The 20,627-nt window shown below is 43.4% G+C and overlaps 1 protein-coding gene across 6 annotated transcripts in view; it reads right to left on the bottom strand.

The window, feature by feature from the left end:
• The window catches only part of PRR5L (proline rich 5 like), a 102,446-nt gene that overhangs the window by 35,110 nt on the left and 46,709 nt on the right, over positions 1-20,627 (bottom strand). For all 6 annotated transcript variants that reach the window (XM_033205042.1, XM_033205045.1, XM_033205041.1 and 3 more), the window contains 2 exons: positions 11,050-11,107; positions 5,182-5,273 (listed from right to left, as the gene is read on the bottom strand). In XM_033205042.1, the coding sequence (XP_033060933.1) occupies positions 5,182-5,273; positions 11,050-11,107 (150 nt within the window). The remainder of the gene's footprint in view (positions 1-5,181; positions 5,274-11,049; positions 11,108-20,627) is intronic.

Genomic DNA, 20,627 nt, shown 5'->3' on the forward strand with positions numbered 1-20,627 from the left:
TCAACAGAATATACATTATTTTCAGCACCACATTGCACTTATTCCAAAACTGACCACATAGTTGGAAGTAAAGCACTCCTCAGGAAATATAAAAGAACAGAAATTATAACAAACTCTCTCAGACCACAGTGCAATCAAATTAGAACTCAGGATTAAGAAACTCACTCAAAACCACTCAACTACATGGAAACAGAACAACCTGCTCCTGAATGACTATTGGGTACATAACGAAATGAAGGCAGAAATAAAGATGTTCTTTGAAACCAATGAGAACAAAGACACAACATACCAGAATCTCTGGGACACATTTAAAACAGTGTGTAGAGGGAAATTTATAGCACTAAATGCCCACAAGAGAAAGCAGGAAAGATCTAAAATTGACACCCTAACATCACAATTAAAAGAACTAGAGAAGCAAGAGCAAACACATTCAAAAGCTAGCAGAACACAAGAAATAACTAAGATCAGAGCAGACCTCAAGGAGATAGAGACACAAAAAACCCTTCAAAAAAAATCAATGAACCCAGGAGCTGGTTGTTTGAAAAGATCAACAAAATTGATAGACCACTAGCAAGATTAATAAAGAAGAAAAGAGAGAAGAATCAAATAGACACAATAAAAAATGATAAAGGGGATATCACCACTGATCCCACAGAAATACAAACTACCATCAGAGAATACTATAAACACCTCTACACAAATAAACTAAAAAAACTAGAAGAAATAAATAAATTCCTGGACACATACACCCTCCCAAGACTAAACCAGGAAGAAGCTGAATCCCTGAATAGACCAATAACAGGCTCTGAAATTGAGGCAATAATTAATAGCCTACCAACCAAAACAAGTCCAGGACCAGATGGATTCATGACCAAATTCTACCAGAGGTACAAAGTGGAGCTGGTACCATTCCTTCTGAAACTATTCCAATCAATACAAAAAGAGGGAATCCTCCCTAACTCATTTTATGAAGCAAGAATCATCCTGATACCAAATCCTGGCAGAGACACAACAAAAAAAAGAGAATTTTAGACCAATATCCCTGATGAACATCGATTAAAAAATCCTCAATAAAATACTGGCAAACCGAATCCAGCAGCACATCAAAAAGCTTATCCACCATGATCAAGTGGGCTTCATCCCTGGCATGCAAGGCTGGTTCAACATATGCAAATCAATAAACATAATACAGCATATAAACAGAACCAAAGACAAAAACCACATGATTATGTCAATAGATGCAGAAAAGGCCTTTGACAAAATTCAACAGCCCTTCATGCTAAAAACGCTCAATAAGTTCGGTATTGATGGGATGTATCTCAAAATAATAAGAGCTATTTATGACAAACCCACAGCCAATATCATACTGAATGGGCAAAAACTGGAAGCACTCCCATTGAAAACCCGCACAAGACAGGGATGCCCTCTCTCACCACTCCTATTCAACAGTGTTGGAAGTTCTGGCCAGGGCAATCAGGCAGGAGAAAGAAATAAAGGGTATTCAATTAGGAAAAGAGGAGGTCAAATTGTCCCTGTTTGCAGATGACATAATTGTATATTTAGAAAACCCCATCGTCTCAGCCCAAAATCTCCTTAAGCTGATAAGCAACTTCAGCAAAGTCTCAGGATACAAAATCAATGTGCAAAAATCACAAGCATTCTTGTACACCAATAACAGACAAACAGAGAGCCAAATCATGAGTGAACTTCCATTCACAATTGCTTCAAAGAGAATAAAATACCTAGGAATCCAACTTACAAGGGATGTGAAGGACCTCTTCAAGGATAACTACAAACCACTGCTCAGTAAAATAAAAGAGAACACAAACAAAAGTAAGAAGATTCCATGCTCGTGGATAGGAAGAATCAGTATCGTGAAAATGGCCATACTGCTCAAGGTAATTTATAGATTCAATGCCATCCCCATCACGCTACCAATGACTTTCTTCACAGAATTGGAAAAAAAACTACTTTAAAGTTCATATGAAACGAAAAAGAGCCCACATTGCCAGGACAATCCTAAGCCAGAAGAACAAACCTGGAGGTATCATGCTACCTGACTTCAAACTATACTACAAGGCTACAGTAACCAAAGCAGCATGGTACTGGTACCAAAACAGAGATATAGACCAATAGAACAGAACAGAGCCTTCAGAAATAATGCCACACATCTACAACCATCTGATGTTTGACAAACCTGACAAAAACAAGAAATGGAGAAATGATTCCCTATTTAATAAATGGTGCTGGGAAAACTGGCTAGCCATATGTAGAAAAGCTGAAACTGGATCCCTTCCTTACACTTTATACAAAAATTAATTCAAGATGAATTAAAGACTTAAATGTTAGACCTAAAACCATAAAAACCCTAGAAGAAAACCTACGTAATACCATTCAGGACATAGGCATGGGCAAGGACTTCATGAGTAAAACACCAAAAGCAATGGCGACAAAAGCCAAAATAGACAAACGAGGTCTAATTAAACTAAAGAACTTCTGCACAGCAAAAGAAACTACCATCAGAGTGCACAGGCAACCTACAGAATGGGAGAAAATTTTTACAATCTGTCCATCTGACAAAGGGCTAATATCCAGAAACTACAGAGAACTTAAACAAATTTACAAGAAAAAAACAACCCCATCAAAAAGTGGGTGAAGGATATGAACAGACACTTCTCAAAAGAAGACATTTATGCAGCCAACAGACACATGAAAAAATGCTTACATCACTGGCCATCAGAGAAATGCAAATCAAAACCACAATGAGATACCATCTCACACCAGTTAGAATGGTGATCATTAAAAAGTCAGGAAACAACAGGTGCTGGAGAGGATGTGGAGAAACAGGAACACTTTTACACTGTTGGTGGGACTGTAAACTAGTTCGACCATTGTGGAAGACAGTGTGGCAATTCCTCAAGGATCTAGAACTAGAAATACCATTTGACCCAGCCATCCCATTACTGAGTATATACCCAAAGGATTATAAATCATGCTGCTGTAAAGACACATGCACACGTATGTTTACTGTGGCACTATTCACAATAGCAAAGACTTGGAACCAACCCAAATGTCCATCAATGATAGACTGGATTAAGAAAATGTGGCACATATACACCATGGAATACTATGCAGCCATAAAAAAGGATGAGTTCATGTCCTTTGTAGGTACATGGATGAAGCCGGAAACCATCATTCTGAGCAAACTATCTCAAGGACAGAAAACCAAACACCACATGTTCTCACTCATAGGTGGGAATTGAACAATGAGAACATCTGGACACAGGGTGGGGAACATCATACACTGGGGCCTGTCGGGGGATGGGGGGAGGGGGGAGGGATAGCATTAGGAGATATACCTAATGTAAATGACGAGTTAATGGGTGCAGCACACCAACACAGCACATGTATACATATGTAACAAACCTGCACGCTGTGCACATGTACCCTAGAACTTAAAGTATAATAATAATAAACAAATAAACAAACACAGGAGGCGCCAGGTACTGATTCAACATGTCCCTTTGTCGACTTACAAATCCAGGCCTTTACTGTAACCCCCCTTCTAGTAGGGTTGCCGGATAAAACACAGGATGCCCAGTTAAATTTGAAGAGTTTTTCAGTATAAATGTGTCCCAAATATTGCGTTATTTGCTTACATAAGCAATTCAAATATAACTCAACATCCTGTTTGTTTGTTTGTTTATTTAGAGACAGGGTTTTGCTCTGTCTCCCATGCTGAAGTGCAGTGGTGCAATCTCGGCTTACTGCAGCTTTGATCTTCTGGGCTCAAATGATCCTCCTACTTCAGCCTCCCTAGTACCTGAGACTAGACACATGCCATCATGCCTGGCTAAATTTTTTTAATAGAGATGAGTTTTCATCATGCTGCCCAGCCTGGTCTCAAACTCCTGGGCTCAAGTGATCTACCCGCCTCAGCCTCCCAAAGTGCTGTGCCCGGCCAACATCCTGTATTTTTATATGCTTAATCTGGCAACCTTATCCCCATGTCTATCTTCCTGAGAGAAGACTCACTGATGGCTGATGGGTGACTACTGCAAGGAGGGGGAAGGTTTCTGCAGGCTACAGGACAGAGGCTTCTATCTGTACTATCTTACTGGAAATGTTATGGGGTGGGTCTAACATGGAAAATGGAATCTATAAGCCTAACCTCCCAGGTTTTAGATATTTGACATATGTTTTCAGCAATTCAAAATTCCTTTAAAACACTGTTCAGACCGAACAGTCCACGTGGGCCTTGACCTCTGGCATAAGGTCATTCTACCCATTGCTTAATGGCTGTGTTCCTCTGCATACAACACCCACACTTCAACAATACCTAATTATATACGAAGCCTCAACCACAGTGGGAGGAGAGAAGAGTGAGTACACTGCAGCTTAAGTGAGAGAGACATGTATTTTGGAGAGGAACATCTACAGGTCAACCTTCCTTAGGGGTGGCATCGACCTGGCAGTGATCATCGTGGTATTAGCTCTACAGAGACAAGGGGGCAAGGATATCAACACAAATGGTGGAAGGAGTGGAGGCCACAGAATAAGAATACTAGAGGTGTCATTCATATTTTACTCTAAATTCCTCGTTTTGCCAGAGATACGATGGAGCTATGCTCACAGAAGATAAATGACTCGCCCAAACCCACACTCTTGAATCTAAGTCTACAGATTCCTAGTCTAGCGTTCTTCCTACTAAATCACGTAGGATCCCTTACAGAGGAACACGGAGTGTTACTCCTTTTTCATGATTTGAAGGCAACAGCAAACTTGCTTTAAAATTGTGCTTCAAAAAAAAAAAAAAGGGAGAGAAGAAAGAAAGAGACAGGGGAAAAAGAAAGAAAAGAAACAAGAAATCTCCCTTCCCCCCAACTTCTCTACTTTTGAAAACTAAGAAAAACAAACCACTCCAATAATATAAAGACATACTCAAAACCAAGAGGGTAACAAGAGCCTAAAAATTGCTAGTTATGCAGGCACTCTTCTTCACTTGAAGTTAGGCACTAAATATAGAACCAGAGAGCCCTAAAAGATCTCTAAACTCCTTAACCAATGCAAGTGCCCAATCTCCAAGTTTTCTCCCATTTACCAGGAGGCCCCAGTCTGCAAAGGCCAGGAGAGAAGACAGACTGCTGAGGATGGCAGGAAGTGTTCCCCAGTGAGACTAACCTGAACTGGATAAAATATTGCCTGCAGGGTAGGGAGAGTCTCAGTGAAGAAGTGGTCCCAGACTTCAGCCAGAACCTCAATGCGATTTTCACCTACAAGAGGGCGAGAAGATGGGAAGGGAGGAAGAAAGAAAAGAATTTGTCATTATTTGTAGAAGAGGCCAGAGGACAGTTCCACATAAAATGTCAAGTTGCACATGCTAACAAACTTGCAGCCAGGAGCTATTAAAGCCCAGAGAGCAGAGGTGTGGTACTGCAGGATCTTCATTCCAGGCTAAGACCAACAGAAATTCTCAGGGCAGAAATATATTCCATTTCACAAGGATGCATGCATTGATCTTAGCTCACTGGTCTTACTAATAAGTAATCTAAACTTACCAGTCTTCACTAGTGAGACTCTGAATGGGAGACGCAGCATTAGTTGTGGGGAGGGAAGAGAGCGCATTACTTACATTTGATCTACAAGGTGTTACTATAGTAAATATAGGACTGGGTGGGAAAATCCAATGGAAAATATGCAAATATGCCTTTCCATCCTCCAATCCAGAAAAGGGAGCTGACATCTTAAAATCACACAGTAACTGTTATCACATGAATGGTTACAACATTATCCAGCACAATGCTAGTTTACTTACCTATAAGATATCTCATGACCAGACTCTAATACCCCCGCTTTGCAGGCTCAGAGAGGCCAACTAACTGCCCCAAAGTCACACAGCTCAAAGGCAGAGCTGTGATTCCAGAACCCATGCTCTTGGCCAGGCTAATCCGGGAAGATCATGTGCACAGCTATATACTGTTTTGTTTTCTTACTCATTAAGACACTGGGTTTATTCTGGGTTTTAGCTGTCAATGGAGAGAGGCAGAAAGAGGATCTGGAAACTGTTTTCTCCACCCACTTCTTTACAGTAACTGGGAGGGCAGCATTCTCTGAAAAGGCCCTCTGCAAAACACAGCACCTGACTTCTGATGCTGTCCCTACTTACTCCTAGGATCAGGAAGCCTAAGCTACAGCCAAGTGTCCCTGCTACCCCAGGCTGGAGCACACAGGTCACCCAATACCATCGGAAGGCTGTGTGAGGAACTCTGCACCTCCAGGAAAGACGGGCCCTAGCAGAGAGGAGCCTGCATAGCAGTTGCTGTTTAGTGACCTAGATATCAGAGCTGATATTGGTCACTGCCTCAGCTCATCCCAGGCAGAGAAACTGGGTCAGCCAAGATTAGACACTGAGAGACACGTTTGGCAAGACACTGCCAGTTCCACTGAATAAATCTTGAAAGATTCATTTGGCACTGTCTATTAATTTAATGGGCAATAAAAGCAGTGGCTGGGGAGAGAGAATAGAACAAGGGCATGACTAGTAGCCAGCAGGTCCAAAGATGTGCAGATTTTGAAAGGTCAGGGTGAAATTCACAGGGGGAAAATGCAAATCCAGAGCACCCTCAACTTTCCTGTGCAAACCACTGATCACACTTTATTGGAACGGTTTATTCACTTCTTCTCTGTCTTGTCACTGGAATGGGAGTGGGAATGGGGCCCTGCCTGTCTTGCTCATCACTATATTGCTAGTGCTAAGGATGGTGCAGCCACTTCAATAAATCAATCTTTTAAAAGCTTTGCTTGAATGGATGGAAAGTGCCAAGTGTATAGATTTTTGCAGATACTGGGACTGGTGAGTGGAAGGAGGTTACCATTTAACCCAAATATGGGACAGTGTAGAACAGGACTTAATAGTTAGCATGAACATTTTCCTTTGCTCCTAGGATAAAGAAAACCTGAATAATATGATCTACACAGCCCGGGAAAATCCATCTCCTCCTTCTGGGTCTTGATCCTCTTCTGTATTCCTGTTGGCCTTTGAGCTCTAATTATCCCTCTTGCAGTCAGCCTTCTCTCTCATGCCACAGGGCCTTTGCATGTGCTGGCCCTTCTGCCTTGACTGCTCTTTCTCTCCCTTCTTTACCTAACCTACTTCTGTTGATCTTTCTAGTTGCAGCTTGAACATCACTTCTAGGAGAAAGTCTCTCCCCATTGGTCAAACCACTCTGCTACAGATTGTATTCTTAGTACTTGTCCTGGGCACAGTTTTATACTTGGTGATGATTTGATTCATGTGTGAGCTCCATGAGGGCCTGTAATGCTGTGATGGTTTCTCCAACTCCTGACTCCCCAGCACCTAGCAACGTACTGGCTCATAGTAGATAATCAAATAAACATTTGATTGAAGCAGTCAGTATCTTCTTTCAAACGTAGGCTATGCTGTTTCACTGCAGGGAGGAGGAGGGGGAAGTCTAAAAGGACCATCTCACATACTGAGTCATCCTGGTTCCTAGAACCAAGGTGAACTCCAGCACCTGGATAATGTACCCGAAATGGTAAAAGGTGACTCCAGCTTCTCTGTTGATGTCCCTGATCTTAAGCCTTCTACAACCAAGACAAGCAGAGACCCTCTTGATCTGAAGGAAGGGAAGAAGAGAGAACCTTGCAGGTCAGCACTGGTGCCTACTTACTCCCTCTTTCAGTGCCAAGACAGGATGCTCATTGACACACAAGGTAATTCTGCAACCTAGCAGCAGTAAGACGCCTCCCAAGAACCCAGGTCTAATTGCTGGCTGCAAACTTCAGAGAGTAATGGAGGTTTTGGAAAGTGTTCAGAGAAGAACATCAGACAGACACAGACACAGCAACAGGGCAGCCCTGGGGGAGAAAGAGTTAAAGAACACAGGTGTCTTCCCTTCCAGAAACAGCCCATAAGTCAAGGGCTTAGCTCCCTGCAAAAATGAAGGGGGTTGGATAGATAGTTCTAGATGACTGTCCTATACATCTGCCCTCTAATGTAACACAGCAGTTTAGGTCACCAGAAGTATCTAGGTAAGTGTCAGAAACTTTTTTTTTTTTTTAGAGACGGAGTCTCGCTCTGTCACCCGGGCTGGAGTGCCGTGGCCGGATCTCAGCTCACTGCAAGCTCCGCCTCCTGGGTTCACGCCATTCTCCTGCCTCAGCCTCCCGAGTAGCTGGGACTACAGGCGGCCGCCACCTCGCCCGGCTAGTTTTTTGTATTTTTTAGTAGAGACGGGGTTTCACCGTGTTAGCCAGGATGGTCTTGATCTCCTGACCTTGTGATCCGCCCGTCTCGGCCTCCCAAAGTGCTGGGATTACAGGCTTGAGCCACCGCGCCCGGCAGCTTCCTAAGACTCAAGGTCACTAAGGCTCTAGAAAAGATGAACTTAACATGGCGTCTTCTGCTCACAAAAGAGCAACAAGTGGGTATGAACAACCACCTGTCTTTTCTGCAGCAGTAAAGAAGGGGTGTGTATATATAGACATGTAAGTATCTAAGCAGAGATGTCAATAAAGAGGAGTTTGTTCAGTGACTGGACATATCATATTAATTGTTTTCAAACTTTGTTTTATAGCAAGAGAATCCTTTTATCCAAACAAAATTTTTCTTGGAGTTCTAATACATAAAATTAAAAAGTAGAGATGCCTGGTTGAAGATGGCAGAGTCCCTTAAAGGCTCCCCATTCACTGTACAGAAAAGGCTGCAACACCCAGAACTCCTGGACTAGAAGAGACTCAGAGAGAATACCCCAGGCCTGGTGCTCTCAAGCCACGCCAGAGCAGGGGCATAGAATGTGGGATGAACTTTGTTCATCCTGTCTAGCCCCATTTCTGAGTTTTCACTCTGAGTGTATCTATGATGAGGGTTATTTGGGTGAGAGACATTCAACTTCCCCTTTTAAGGGCACTTGAACCTCTGGTTTTATTCAGCATCTTTTTCATAGAGCTGTTTTTCCACATTTCCAGGAGCTTGTAATAACTCCCCAGATAACATACATACAACTTATGTGACTAGGGACAATGTTTCTTTCCCTTCCCTTTACCAGGCAGTTGTCTTCCACATTTTTGTACTAGCCTGACTCCAAAACACAAAACAGGGCCGGGCACAGTGGCTCATGCCTGTAATCCCAGAACTTTGGGAGGGCAAGGCGGTGGATCATTTGAGGTCAGGAATTGAGACCAGCCTGGCCAACAAGGTGAAACCCCTACTAAAAATACAAAAATTAGCCAGGCATGGTGGCAGGTGCCTGTAATCCCAGCTACTCAAGAGGCTGAGGCATGAGAATCGCTTGAACCTGGGAGGTACAGGTTGCAGTGAGTCGAGATTGCGCCACTGCACTCCAGCCTGGGCCACAGAAGTGAGACTCTGTCTCAAAAAATAAATAAATACATAAAATGCAAAAGAGCCACTAAATTCTTAAGCAAGTCACCTAAGAATAAGCCCCTTCCTTTGACACGTGAGAAGATAAAGCAAATGTAGCATGTGCATACAATGGAATATTAGCCTTAAAATAAGAAGGGAATCCTGTCACATACTACAACGTGAATTTGAGGACCTTATGCTGAATGAAACTAAGCCAGTCACAAAAGGACAAATACTGTATGATTCCAATTATAAGATGCCTAGAGCAGTCAAAGCATGGAAACAAAAAATAGGATGGTGGCTGTCGGGGGCTGAGGAAAGGGGGCAACGTTGGGAGTTGTTCAATGGACATGGAGTTTCCGTTTTGCAAGATAAAGTTCTAGAGATCTGTTACACAACAATGTGAATATAATTAACACTACTGAACTGTAAAGTACTGCAATTATAAAGAGGGTATATTTTATATTGTGTGGGGTTTTGTTTAACCACAATTTAAAATTTTTTTCTAAAGGCCTTGGGTTACTGGGTATCTATAAGTTTGAAAAAAAAATAATGTCATCGATGTATTCAAGGGAAGAATGGCTACAGGTTCAGTCAACTCTCAAATGTGCAAAGGTTAATTTCTAACCTCTATTCTTCCCAAGGCTTGGTAAGCATTTACCGTATGCCGGACCTCAGAACTTTACAGCGTCAGTTTCTCCTTTTCCTCCCTACTTTGTCTTTCTAGGAGCCCCTTTCCTGGACACACTAGTGTCTCTCCCAGGGAATGGGGAGAAACAAAAGGATGATGACATGACACCTAATAAGTCTGGGCCTGGAAGTAAGTTTGATCTATGGGTCATTAGGCTGGAGCAGAAAAAAAAAAGAAAGGGTCTGGTATGTACACCTGCTGTGTGCCAGGTATGGTGCTACGCCACTCATGTGCCTTATGTTCCCTACAACCCCTCACCCCAATTTATCACTTCAAAAATGATAAAAGCTAAGACTTGGAGAAACCAGTAACTAACCAAAAGTCACCCAAGAAGTAGGTGGCAAGCTAAGATCAAGTCCCACTTTGGTGGGAGCTAAAAGTAGCCCTTGGTAGAGTCATGGGGTTGACCAATTCTTGCCTTTGGAACCTGTTTCCATCTCCATTCAGTTCCTTTCTCTCCTGTCAGTTGGACTTTAAAATCTAAGATCAGGAAATTTCCCTTTGTCTATCAAATCATACCCTATTGAGTGAGTACCTGCTTAGCCTAATGTCCCCCAAATGGACAGGACTACTCTATGACTCCCCAGAAATATTACAAAGGTCTGTAGGAAATAGCTTGGGGCAGACCAGAGGAAATAGCATGGAGGATTCACAGAGTAACTTATTCCTTCAAAAGAGACCCTTAGCCTGCATCCCATTAAACAAACAAACAAACAAACAAACAAACAAATCCTGAACAAGGTCTCCAAGGAAACCACCCCATCCCACTACATTTTTCTGAAACACAGTTCTGACTTGCAATGCTGTGAGCAGCTGACTCAAATGAAAGTGCTGCCGCCTAGGTAGGGAGGACGTAGACAGGGTGAATCACTCGCTTGGAGTCTGTCACTTCTGGACAGAAGCATCTCAGCTGTTCAGACATCAAAGGCTGAGTCACAGAGGCCCCAATCTACCAGGGCTGTCTTGTACTTGCCTTCACACAGCTTGATCTTCTCCTCCACAAAGAACAGTCCTTTTGCAAGAAGCTGGTTCTGCCAAAAGAGAACAAAGAACATAAGAATTTGGGCAACTCTAGAGCGTGAGTGATGAACCCTCTTCCACTTCCAGTGGGCAAGGGCACAGAGTTCTAGGCACTTGTGTTCTAGCCATGCCTCCGAGTTTAAGAAGCCTTTTTTCCTCTTGGAAGGCCAAGGCTTCAGGAGAAGACAGTAAGACTTCTCATAGCAAAAGAGCGAGTGAGATAAGAGGCAAACCCAACCGCCACCCTCATCCCTCAGACCAGGAAAGAGGCATGACACAGCTTGGATGAATTTGCTATTGTTGACACCCAGTGTCCTAGAGGCCCTTAGTGATCTAAACTCACAAAAGGGAGCACTGAGGCAATGGGAAACTATGCAGAAATAACATATTAAAAAAACATAAATTTAGGGCTTCTCACACTAGCATGAAAGAGACTGCATGCAAAATCTTAAGCAGCAGTGAATATGCATCTGTCGATGAATGTGCACATGGGAAATTGTGGAAAGAGAAAAGTAAAATCTTCTTGCAACTGCAACTAACAATTGTTGAGTGTCCTGTCTACATCATAAGCTTTATATCCTTCATCTCATTTAATTCAGTCCTATCAAGTTGGTGCTACTGTCCTCACTTTACTGATGGTCAGTGAAGAGACTTGCTCAAGGGAGACAGACTTGGTCTTCTTGAGTCTGTAAGCCATGTTCTTTCTACTCCACTTCACTGCCTTCCAGCAAGTCTTCCCACCCAGACCCCTTTCTTCCCTTGAAAGGCTACAGCTGGCCACCTAAGACATGGAGCAGCCTCTCTGCAAGTCACAGAAGCTCAGAGATCAATGACAGGCTGGTGTCTTTACACTCATGTCACATTATTAGATTAACAAGGCCTATGATTATGGGAGAGGCAGCTGCAAAGGTGATAATGTGTCTTACCAAAGGACCTAATGCATTCTTTAGCCTTCTCCTTTATAAAACCCTAGACCCTATTGCAATGATAAAAGAAGCATATGCAGCAGTGGAAAGAACTTGGGTATCAGTTCAAGTTCCAGTCAGCTACATTCTAGCTGTGCGATTTTGTATTTAATTTCCCTGAGTCCCAAGCTCTTCCTCTGTAAAATGGCATACTAGCAATACCATAACATTCTTCATTATAATCATTATAAACACATTAATCATTATAAACATGATTAATCACTATAAGCACATACACACAGTATTTTATGTCCTTAGTAATCAGCATTGGTGGTAGCAATAGTAATAACTGCTATCTCAGCCCAACTTCCCAAAAGGAGTGGGAGGCCGAGAGTCAGTAGTGAATGGGCCTTTATAAAATGTACTAATAGAACATTTTATCAAAGGTACTATCCCATTTCTGCGATGGATACACATTAAGCAAATTCACACTCCTATTAGGATTTACAAAATACAACCTAATTTGAGAAAGTAACTGGTCACCATGTAGTTCTTTTTTTTTGAGACGGAGTCTTGATCTGTCACCCAGGCTGAAATGTAGTGGTGGGATCTTGGCTCACTACAACCTCTGCCTCCCAGGTTCATGCAATTCTCCCACCTCAGCCTCCCATGTAGATGGGATTACAGGCACCAGCCACCATGCTCAGCTGATTTTTGTACTTTTTTAGTAGAGACGGGGGTTTCACCATTTTGGCTGGGCTGGTCTCGAACTTCTGACCTCAAGTGATCTGCCCACCTCTGCCTCCCAAAGTGTTGGGATTACAGGCGTGAGCCACCACAACCAGCCACCATGTAGTTTCAAGATGGCAGATAGAATACCAAATCAAAACTACAGTGACACCATATAGGAATACACCAACTTTGTTAAAGAAGAAAAAAAAAAAAAGCAATTCCTTCACAAAGAGCTGTGAAACACACAGGCAATAAAGACAAAGCCCTAACCTGTTCTTTAGCTTCCAGCCGAGTTCATGAATCCCAGCTGGGTCATGGCAAGACTTTCTGGGTCAGAAAGCAAGAAAATACCGCAGCACCAAATTGACATCTTGTGACAGCTGAGCGGGACATGAGTGGTCTATGGAGGTATGTTCAGATGGCAACCACTCCACCTGAATACTTCTGAGCACAAATCTCAATTGTGCCCTGCAGTCTCCGCCTGGCTGGTCCCTTACACCTAGTCCAGACAAGGTTCTCAGAACGTCCGCTTAGCATTCTGTGCACGAGCTCCTGAATGCCATTCTTCTCAGTACCTCTAGTGTCAACACTGATGTCCCAGGCTTCTATTAAAACAACTTTCTTAACCCTCCCTAATTTCACATTTCTGAAATCCACCTATAGAGGTAATAAAGATCGCCTCTGTGATGCAATTTTCATCATGTTGTTCTATCACTATAATTATCTACATGGGGGAGGATAGGGGGAACTGAGGCATGGACAGAAATAAAAACCTAGTCCAGGTGATAGTATGAGTTAACAGAAATTAATTCAAACCATTCATCTGTTAGAATTTTAGGTCCTTAGGAGTGAGGGCATGTCTTATTTTAGTGAATATCCTTGGCTCCTGGTATAGTACCTAGAACATAGTAGGTACCTAATAAATATTTACTGAATATATATACTGACTATTTTAGTGATAAAAATCATTTTTTTTATTTTTAAGAAGCCAAGATAAAAGACAGAATATTTTTAAGAAGAATAAGTGCTATAGGGTCCCTAAGTTTGTTGCCATTTTCTTCATTTGAATTAGAAAATCATTGGAAAATTACATTGTCCATATCTTATGGAATAAACCTTAAAACATGGCCTGGATTTTCCTTTCTTCTCCTTTCAAGGTCTTCTCCCTTCAAGGAGCCATTAGGAAAAAAAATCTTTTTGATATATTTTCAAGGAAACGTAATTATTCCTATATTATGGAGAAATGATAAAGAAAATACTCCTTTAAAACTTCTCACAATACACAGCATGGAAATTCTATAGCTTAGACCAAAATAAGAGAAACACAAACTTGAGGTTAGAAGGGGTCTTAAGAATCATATAGACATTCTCTCCTCTCCCCAGTCCTATGGTCAAAACCAATTGGTCACACACATTTTGATGATATTTAGTGGATCCATTTCCATTTTCCAGGAGGCTACAGTACCTTTCAAAGGTATCTTGAAAATCCTTATATAACTCCCTGCTCCCAGGAGTCTGTAGATTTTGCTCTTACCTTGATAGTTGTATAAACTGAGGCTAGAAGTAGGGTCTCCCTCTCCACAATTCCAATAAAAGACATGAGAGTGAGGCTCAGTCTCTCTACTACTCATGTTTTATTCAGCACACACTATCAGAGTAAGGATCTTTTGAGTTAGCCAAGCCCCAGGCCCCTCTTCACTGGGGAACCACTGCCATCCACCCAGTGGAGGTGTGCCCATTCATTTATGCTCCAACATCTGAGCCACAGCTGCATCTTCCAGCTTTGCTAATGGGTCTCAAACTGAACCCCAAATCTCCTCTCTAGAGAATTTGGCCCCAAAGGGTCTTGCATTCTTAAGGGCCTTGTACTCTGAAGGCCTCCGCTTGCGGTTGGGTGCTCTGCAGTTGCCATCTTTGATTCTTAGTATTTTTATCTTTGAATTTGTGTTTTATAAGTGAACATGCACTGGCATCTAAAGCCTCAGCTCACACATGGCCCTGCCTCCTCACCACCTCCCCAGGAGGGATTTTCAGGCACCTACACCTCACCCCTAGTGCCTGGGCTCCATCACCAGTGTCACCCTACTCCCAAGGTGCTGACAGAGTCATGTTGGTGGAGGCCTCTGCACTGGTACAGGGAGAGTCAGGACTGGGCATGTGCCCTGCAATGTCTTGGGGAGAGGCATAGTGCCAGCCATCCTGCACTCCCTGGACTGGCAGTGCTGCAGTGCAATTGCTGCTGACTCAACGGGGACCTCTCACCCACCCTCCATCTAGATACCAAGAGTGCCCAGTGCAGACGTGCAATCTCCTGGGGACCGCTGCCCACTATGAGCTGCAGTGGCAGGCCCCTGGGAAGGGGAGATTGGCATCCCTACACCAGTCTGGCTAGTAGAGTTATTTTAGAAGAAGCCAGGGACACCAGTGTTGACATTAGAGGTAGTAGAAGAAGGGCATTCAGGAGTCCTTGCACAGAATGCTGAGTACCCACATGTTCCTTCTGGACTGGCCTCTGCAAATGATGAAGCTCACCCTGTCACTTCACCTAAAGATATGCCAACTTAACATCTGTGGGGCTTAAGCCTGCTCAAATGGGTTGAAGGTGGGGCGAAACCCAGCCTTGGCTCAGGCAGCCATCTTGCATTGTGTGTTCTTCCTAAGTGTCCAGTCTTCCTGGACCTCACCTCACAGTATTCCCATCCCCTGACGAATGCCTGACTACAGAAGTTTCTGAATGTTTGCTGGCTGCTGAGCTGTAGTGACGGAGCTGTATGGTAACAGAGCTGGAGAAGGCCCAAGTTTCTCTTGTCCCACTCCTTGCCTGATGGCACCAACCCCACCACCTCCCCAGGCGGAAAACTAAGCCAAAAACGGTTACTAAATAGTAACCACCCAGGAAGCAACTTGGGACTTGGAACTGGGCCCATTGTTACTTAATGCATCCTCTCCCCACCCCATACATGAACTTGGACACAGTCAAGTCGCACTCTAATGAAGTGGCAGAGGAGATGGAAGTGAAAAAGAAAAACAGCTGACATATCTATTTTTCCTAAGACATATAAAAACGGGCTGCAAACAGAAAAATGAGGCTTAGCTAGGAGAAATGTAAACAAGATGTTTGGGGAAAGGCATCTAAAACCACCAGTCTTCCATGGACAGGAAAGACCCGGCTCCTCCCGGGTCATCGCAGAGCGAGTTGGAGGAATGGGCAGAACAGAGCAGAGGGTGGCCGTGGGTGGTGTGGGGCTACCGACGATGCATGCCTCCTGCCAAGCAGGCACCTTCCCAACCTGGTGGGAGGGACCCAGATGAGATGGGTCACCAGGGAGAACCCCATCTTCCCAGCAGGAAGAACTTTCCACGGAGACCAGGAAGCAGGAATTGTGTAAATGCTAAGGCTGCTAGCTACCGTCCCTTTTAATGTTTTAGGGGTGATGATAATGGCAGTAAGAATGCCAGTGGAGTCAGTTACTGGTTTTTACTCAGTATCAGACACTGTCTTATGGTCTTTTGCTGCCTTCTCACATTTTACTTTCACCACAACCTATCCACTTTTTACAAATAAAGAATTTGAGGCCGAAGAAGCAACTAGCAAATGTGAGACCAGACTTTGCACCAAGGTTGGTCTGCATCCAAAGCCCAAATCTTCCCCCTATTATATTCTTCTGGTTTACTTAGCAATAGTAATAAAAATACTGATACAAATACTTATCACTTGTTGACTGCTCACTATGTAACCAGACACTTTTTATATGTCACCTCACTTAGCAACCACATCAACCATATGAAGTAGGTCCCATGATTCCACCTGGATTACTATTAAGAGAACTGATGATCAGAGAGGTTAAGTAACAAGGCTGAGGGCACAGAGCTAGTCAGTGTTCTAACAAGGATTAGAACCCAGATCTCCTGGTAGAAGGGTTGGTGCTTTTAGACATCATGCTTTCCTGCCTTAGAGAGGTTTCTTATGTCCTTGCCCAGAGAAGAAAGCAGATGGGATCCATTACAGATTCAGATACTGGGGCAGTTGGCTTGGCAATCTCAGGCCCACGTAACTGGGTTCTGCCACAGGGCCTCCACCCAGCTGGGCCTTCCTCTCGACTATCCACATTCAACACCTAGCAAGGGGAGTGCCTGGCACTTGAGTGGATTCCATTCCCAAATGAGATATTCTTTCCTACCCCAGAGGGAAAGCAGCTGTGTTGCTCTGCCTTCCCAGAACCTGTGTTAACCAGTTTCACTCCAGACATTTGCTTCCGGAGATATCAATGTCTTGGAAGTTTCCCGTTGTTGGCATAAACCCAGGGCTGGAAATCATAGGCCACTTCCAGTTTTTTTTTTCTCTATGGCTTTGAAAAGCCAGCCATCACCTCTAATGATGTGTACATCTCCTGTGAACCTGGATGCCTTCCTAGATAAACAACAAAGCCTTACAAACACAACTTACTCCCAGGCCCAGAGAATTCCTAATAAGCCAATGTTGGTGTGTGTGAATGTGATGAGACTCACGAGAAGTCCCCAAATGGAGATTGAAGAAGTGGAAACGCGGTGCTAATACTAATTATTCATTTAGCACCGTTTTAGCCATAATTCAAGGGTGAATTGGGGCTTTCAAAAGGTTATGTTTATAAGGAAGAAGGAAGACAGTCCATGTCTGATTTGCTGAACACTCAAAACAAAAACAACAACAAATAAAGTAAACCTGGAACTCCTCCTGCCTGGGTTTTTGGGATTTTTTTCCTGGGGATTCCTTGAGGACATTTAAATATAATCCAAGAGATTTTTCTTCTGTGGCCAGATGACCTGGGCTGGGTCTTCGCACCACCATTTACTAGCTGTATGTATTTGTATCTTAGACAAATAACCCCCATCTCTGAGGCTCAGTGGCAGCATCTGTAAAAGGGGGATACATAATAACAGAACCATCCTCATCAGTCATCAGGAGGAATAAATGAGTTAGCCCAGGAGAAATGCTGAAAGCATTGCCAGACTTGAGCATGCCTCACAATCACGTAGGACTCATCAAAACGCAGATTGTGGCTGGGTGCGGTGGCTCACACCTGTAATCCCAGCACTTCGGGAGGCCGAGGCAGGTGGATCACCTGAAGTCAGGAGTTCAAGACCAGCCTGACCAATATGATGAAACCCTGTCACTACTAAAATTATAAAAATTAGCCGGGCATGGTGGGGTGTCCCTATAATCCCAACTACTCGGGAGGCTAAGGCAGAAGAATTGCTTGAACCTGGGAGGCAGAGATTGCACTGAGCTGAGATTGTGCCATTGTACTCCAGCCTGGGTGACAAGAGTAAGACTTTGTCTTAAAAAAAGAAAAAAAAACAGATTGCTTGGGCCCCAACCCCAGAGTTTCTGATTCAGTTAGAATTTGCTTCTCTAACAGATTCCCAGCTGATACTGAAGCCCCTGGTTCGGGGACCATACTTTGAGAATCTTCAGCTTGGAACAATGGCCAGCATGTACGTGCTTGAAAATATTAGCTGTCATTACCATTATCATTCATTCTGTTCTCCTTATAGCTCTTAAAGAGCCTCAGAGAAAGTCACCTTATCGCTTTCCTTATTGAACAAAAATTTCCCGACACTTCCAACTCAGTTTCTACTTCTCATGCCCACTGAATCACCGAGTGTTTCCACTATTTTAATACCACATTGTTTCCAGCATCTGCTCCTACCTTTTATGCCTCCCCCATCTATGCCCTAAGCCTGGCTCCTGCCATTCCTTTCTCATCTACAATGAATCACCAAATTGCATACATAGTGAGTTCCTGCAAATACATACTCATGTAGAATACCACACTTCCATGATTTAGGAGGAATTCTGTCCCCATAGAGCTTGAAAGGATTGTGAAATCCCTAATTACACCTCATCTTCAGAGCTCATTTTTGGGTGATATATTTTCAGCCTTTGGTACCCATGTGCTCCTTTCTTCCACAACTGATGTGCAATAACCTGAGTCCAATGAGGATAAAGATTTGCCACTTCTGCAAGCCTACTGATTTCCATCTTTATCTCAATTATATTAAGACCTGTGGTCATCAATTTTAAGATCCATTTTTTCCGGATAAACTCATAAAGTATGATAAAAGTACAATCAAAATACTCAACTAATTGCACAAAATTCAAATAATTGCTAAGGAGATTTAAAAAGGCAAAGCTGGCCGGGCGCGGTGGCTCAAGCCTGTAATCCTAGCACTTTGGGACGCCGAGACGGGTGGATCACGAGGTCAGGAGATCGAGACCATCCTGGCTAACACGGTGAAACCCCGTCTCTACTAAAAAAAATACAAAAAACTAGCCGGGCGAGGTGGCGTGCGCCTGTAGTCCCAGCTACTCGGGAGGCCAAGGCAGGAGAATGGCGAGAACCCGGGAGGCGGAGCTTGCAGTGAGCTGAGATCTGGCCACTGCACTCCAGCCTGGGCGACAGAGCGAGACTCCGTCTTAAAAAAAAAAAAAAAAAACCGGCAAAGCTGCTGAAAAGTGACCTCTGGCAGGCAGCGAGCCCCACAGTGAGTAGCCCAAGACACCCAGGGATGCTTCTCGAAGCCCCCAGTCTGGCTCCACCTCATTCTCGCCCCTCACGGTGGCCAATGGGAGCTTCTAGGCCACCCCAAAGCTTACAGATTCCACAATGCTGTTCTTCTCTAAGTACTGGCCAAATAAAAAAAAAAAAAAAATGCAACCTCTAATGACCTCTCACCTAAAAACGTAACTTCTCCTCTGTCTTCTCACCAGATCCTCGTTCCATTTGTTCAAAGCCCCCCTGGGTGGATAGGCCCCAATTTTACCTTTAAAGAAGAGTGTATGTGGAATTCCTTTTACTACTCTCTGTTCACCCAATTAGCTCTTTTTCCATTTTGGGAGTCCTGCTTGTTAGAGAAGCCTGTCCAGCTGATCAAAGAACAGTTGAAACTTCTGTCTCCTCCTCAATTTGGATTTAGAAATCACAAAAGTTACCTTCACCACTCTTGATCTTCTCTCCATCCAGCTTGCCATGAATCCTCAGAGGTCCTATCTTTGTTCCCACAAAGTATAATTGCTTTTTCTGGGCCTGATTTAAAGTCTTTGCCATCCATTCAGGTCTTCAGTTAATGCTACACTCCTTCAGCTCTCTGCCATATGCTGTAAACTCTAGGGAAAACTGACCTCCTGGGACTCTTGCAGATATTAGCAGCAAATGGAAAAATAAATATATATGCATACATGCGCACACACAAATGTATCTCAAACATTACCAAGTATCCATGACCTACTGACAACTGTGGTAGCTAAGTTTCCTCTCTTCCTAGTATTAACCCATTCAAAGCCACCGACTCTAGCCTGAGTTTCTGTTATCAAGTAAAACACCAGTTCCAACAAAAGGAATTGAACTTTCTGGGCTTGGGGGAAAAGCTTATAACACATGCAACAAAGCCAGTAGATACAGAATGGCAGAAAGTACAATCTGCAAACACACCCATGCTCTGAACCACCAAGATACCTAATTAGGTAAATAGGAAAATCCAGAACGTTTCATATCATCAGTTTCAAAAATTACAAGAAACCAATTATCCCTCAGAGCTGTCACTAGTATATAGCGTTTCTCTTGGAAACCCCAATTTTAGGGAAAGGAAAAAAAGTCTATACTGGAAATGTCAGAGACTTTTCCAGCCAGTGCCTTATGGACGTCTCCCTGGGCTTCCGCAGATCACACAGCTTGTCTTCTCTGTGTGCAGGCATGAGATAAGCACAGTTTTCCTACATGATTTCTCTTGGCCTCACCCGGGGTCATTTTCATTATTTCCCACTCAGGAAAGTGGGACATGTGTTAAGACTCACAGAATGTAAAATAAGAATGTTCGCTTTCGAAAGCAGAGCCACAGAAAGGGCTGTCCGAGT

The sequence above is a fragment of the Trachypithecus francoisi genome, unplaced genomic scaffold, assembly GCF_009764315.1.
Source record: "Trachypithecus francoisi isolate TF-2019V2 unplaced genomic scaffold, Tfra_2.0 Lachesis_group8, whole genome shotgun sequence".
NCBI classification, from domain to species: domain Eukaryota; kingdom Metazoa; phylum Chordata; class Mammalia; order Primates; family Cercopithecidae; genus Trachypithecus; species Trachypithecus francoisi.